We start from the raw sequence: 4,162 nt of genomic DNA on the forward strand, positions 1-4,162 counted from the left end.
CACTAAAGTTATCCGAGCTTGGAAATACAAAAGTTAGGTTAGTACCTCTATAACATATGGTAAGATTGTTAGTATTAATGAAGTCTAGAACTGACTCACCTCTGTCGTTCGTTTCTGTGCTGCCCCATAGGGAATGCCTTGCGTTTGCATCGCAGCCAATGATGATGGTGTTGCGTGGATGTATGGCCACCATGGCGCTCCAGACCTCGCTTGGTGGGGCTTTTCTTGAGTGGGCCATGTAGCATGAGGCAATAAAGAACTGCTTGCCATTGTCCAGTTCCACTTTTGCAACGGTGAAGTCCGCTGTACTATACTCTGGACATAAAAATGCGTTTATTTTATTTTTAACAATTAGACATGATTACCGTTATCTTTCATGTATAATGTTTTATATCCTCTGCTATTAAGACCCTTTACTTCGTTTTCGTAAACGTAGGGTTCTTGGATGATGCCTATGTCAAGATCCTCCTCTACTAGAAGCATCCGCAGGTTATCTGAAGCGACTCTAGAGTGCTTCAGATTGATCTGGACGACCTTGAGCATCATCTTATTGTGGGGATGATGTTGATGGCCCCTCTAGCTGCATATTATCTAGCAGCTTTCCGGCATCGTCGATGTCATCTGCATCGTCTTCTCCGTTCGGGCCATGCGATCTTAGTATCTTTACTTTGGCTTCCCTCACGCCAAAGAACAGTTTGTTGCCGAGTCTCTCTAGTGCCTCCACTCCTGCCTCTGTTATAGAGAGAACCAAACTCATGCTGTTATTATTCGGGGGTTCAGTGGCGATTACGGACCAGTCGTCCATTGGAACATCCTTGTTCATCCTAGCCAGACCTTGTAGTAGTTTCGGGCCGTCACAATCTATCTTGGGCAGCCAAACTCTGGCACGAGGTGTTATTGGGATTTCTTGGGCTGGGATCAACCGCAGGCTGATGTCTTCCCATGCACCGCTGATCTTAGCCATACATTTTTCCAAGAATCCCTTTGAGAACTCGTCTATGCATTTGATTACCCTGTAGCCACGATGAACCTCGCTTGAGTCGAAATGAGGCACGGGAGAATCTTCGTTTGTGAAAACATGTTCCATAACTTGTTCTGACAATTTAGTTTTTACCATGCCCCATTCCGCAGCTTTCCCTTCTTGTCGTTAGCCACGGCAACCATCAGGTCGTCCTTAACGACTTCATTGAAGGGACGTTTTGTTGTTGAAGAGGCAGTAGTGTTGTGTTTTTTCCTCTTGGCGGGCTTATTGTCCTCAGTCCGGGAGCGCTCACGTTTGGAGGAAGTTGGGCGATCGTCGTTTCTAGAGGTTTTGGCTTCCTCGTATTCCTCGACGATTTTAGTGTATTTTATTTTGTCCAGCTCATCCCGTTCGTGGACCGTACCATTTGCAGCATTCTTGGCGATCTTGCCGAGAATGAATTTTGCCTTCTGGTATAGGGCCTTTCGAACGTCGGCTGGACTTTTCTTTTTCTTATTGGTTTGTGTAGTTTTACCATCCTCAGAGAGGGTTAGAGTTGCTGTTTTTGTGGTTGTCTGATGAAGTGTGTCAGAACCGACAACACTTAGTTGGCTAGCTACCAGCTCCTGGCTGGATGCTAAAAGGTCATCCTCGGTAGAGTTGCCAGACTGCAACCGAGGAGTTTTGTTTTTATTTTCTATTGTATTTTTCTCCATATGTTGTTCCCACGAGTGTGCCATCGTACGCAGTGACGGCTTGCGCAGACTAGGCTACTAATAAGTACAACTCGACCCGTGCCCTGGCGCCGAGGGGGGATTGCTAGCGATCAGACTTCTTTAGACACTTGTCGGCCATTCAGATCCTCAGCACAACTCCCACTACCTTGATCTTAAAAGTGTATATATATATGTCACTCGTCCCAAAGGTGATCTGTGGAGCAAAATCAGTTCACCTCCTGGGCTCGTGACAATTCCCTCCCCCGTTTGCAACCGGGCTCTGGACCGTCTTTGGCGGAGTTAATTTCTACATACAATATCTAATTTTGTAACGTCATTTTCTTAACAAAGTATTTGACATAGATATCTAGTTTGTTTGGGGCTTACAGTGAAATTTTGTAGAATATTTCTTCTTTTAACACCTTTTGTCTAAAACTAAATTTCATGTTACTTTCATGCAACAACTCGACAAAAGAACAAAACCAATTTATTCAAAAACAAGTAAGAGCAGGCTATAGTCGGACAGGCCGACCATGTGATACCCTATACCACTATAGATTTGCAATATCTTTCCTCCATGGATAAAGATATAACCTGTACATTACAAATTTTACCAATTTTCACACAAAAGTTTTGGTCCATTTAACCCGCTAAATATTATCTGATATTCATGTTGGTTTGCACACGCCTTCTCCATCATAAACTTAACCTTTGTTTAAAATTTCGCGCCGATCGAACTATTATTGCGACCTACAGAGCGGCTACAAAATCGACCAAAAATTTTGTTTTTGGTCCATTTCATCCCTTTAACATTTCACGATCATCGCCAAAAACTAATCAGTTCTATTCTGGTACAACCCCGACCTTCATACTAAATTTCGTGACAATCGGTCCATAATTGCGGCCTGTAGCTTGATTACAATTTTTAATGGACGGACAGACGGACGGACGGACGGACGGACACACATAGCTAAATCGCTTTATCTCGTCGAGATATGAAGTTTGGTATACCACATGAGGGGTCTACGACGAATATTTCGCGGCGTTACATGAATTTTTGGGAAAACAAACTTATTATACCCTTTTCCACATTGTGGTATAGGGTATAAATATTTGGGTGTTTTGTTGGCAAATTTGATGTATATATTTTCTCGATATGTATTGTCAATACATATTTCATTTATTATATGCAAATTTAATGGAGAATATTTTTGTCTTTGACGTCTTCTATGTAGAATGAAGTTTTGTGGGGCAAAACTTAATAAACTCAGATAAAGTACAACATTAACCCTAAATTTCTAAATTTTACTTTTCCCAGATTCCTTGCGTTTAGGTACGATTTAGACTTTTGGTGTATTCGGGGACCTATAGTACAATTTTATGGCAAATAACTTTGTAGAACAATTTGTTCTGATACGATCACATCTTAAAGGAGTTTTTAAACGTTTTTCGAAAAAGAGACCAAAAAGACCCGTTTAGTGACTCGCTTGAGGGTTAATTTTTTTTCAGAAAAAGATACCCCGCATTTTTGTCAGAGATATTGCCAAAGACACTTTATACCTAAAATGCAAGAATTCCAAGAAATCTGATGTCGAATATTTCAAAAACTGTATAAATGGGCGGAACTTGTCACGCCTATTTAGGTTACTTCCCGACGTAAACTTTCAAATCGCCGATACACGTGTCTTTTTTTCTGTCCTCTTTCATAATCTGTGCAAGGTTTCTTGTAATTTCAAAAAAGTTCTATTTTGTTGTACAGTGTAACAGTCTACAGGTTAGCGAGTCACAACGGTTATGTCATTGTCTGATGGGATAGAGAAAGAAGCTATGGTGTTGAACTTGCGTTCATAATAAAGGATCTACAGGATCACAGATCTTTCTAACCCTAATCCGTCTGAAAATATAATCAAGTCAAAGGACATTTCAGTTCTGACTCGAGATTCGGAGCTTGAAATCGTTAATGCTTACATTCCGAATGTGAACAGCCTATCAACCCTCCATCTCATATCTTTTTCAGGGACTTGGCAAACCCAGAACACTGTGGGATCGCTTCATATCCTCATAGTCACAACGGTGGAGGAGATTAATAACACTTAGTGAGCTAGCTCGCCTCTAGCTAAGATTATGGAATCTCTTCTGCAGTCTAGCATGACTAAATACCTTTCAGTAACACAGCACCAACATGGATTTCGGAAGGCACACATTACCACCACTGCTCTCACAAGTGTCGTGCATAACATCGCGAATGACCTAAACCAAAGAAGACCTGCCGAAAGGTCAATTGTTGTGGCCCTAGACTTGTCCAACACATTCAACACCGTCGATCACGGTATTCTACCGGATGACACTCTCAACTCCACATTGCCTCACAAAATCCAGAGCCGGTTGTGCAATTATGTAAACGCTAGGTAGACACAAAATCCAATAGACTTGATGTTAAAATGGGTTTACCGCAGTGTGGAGTTATCTTCCCTCTACTTTTCAA

The 4,162-nt window shown here is 41.7% G+C and overlaps 1 protein-coding gene across 1 annotated transcript; it reads right to left on the reverse strand.

The window, feature by feature from the left end:
* Nucleotides 1–547: 547 nt before the first annotated feature.
* LOC141386688 (uncharacterized) lies at nucleotides 548–1,087 on the reverse strand. Its single transcript, XM_073955608.1, has one exon. It carries the CDS (start codon nucleotides 1,085–1,087, stop codon nucleotides 548–550), a length of 540 nt encoding a protein of 179 aa, XP_073811709.1.
* Nucleotides 1,088–4,162: the final 3,075 nt, after the last annotated feature.

The sequence above is a fragment of the Musca autumnalis genome, unplaced genomic scaffold, assembly GCF_047663935.1.
Source record: "Musca autumnalis isolate F117 unplaced genomic scaffold, ASM4766393v1 scaffold_5, whole genome shotgun sequence".
Classification (NCBI taxonomy): domain Eukaryota; kingdom Metazoa; phylum Arthropoda; class Insecta; order Diptera; family Muscidae; genus Musca; species Musca autumnalis.

Coding starts and splice junctions, on each gene's coding strand:
- LOC141386688 (XM_073955608.1), bottom strand. CDS start 1,087: ATGGAACATGTTTTCACAAACGAAGATTCTCCCGTGCCTCATTTCGAC.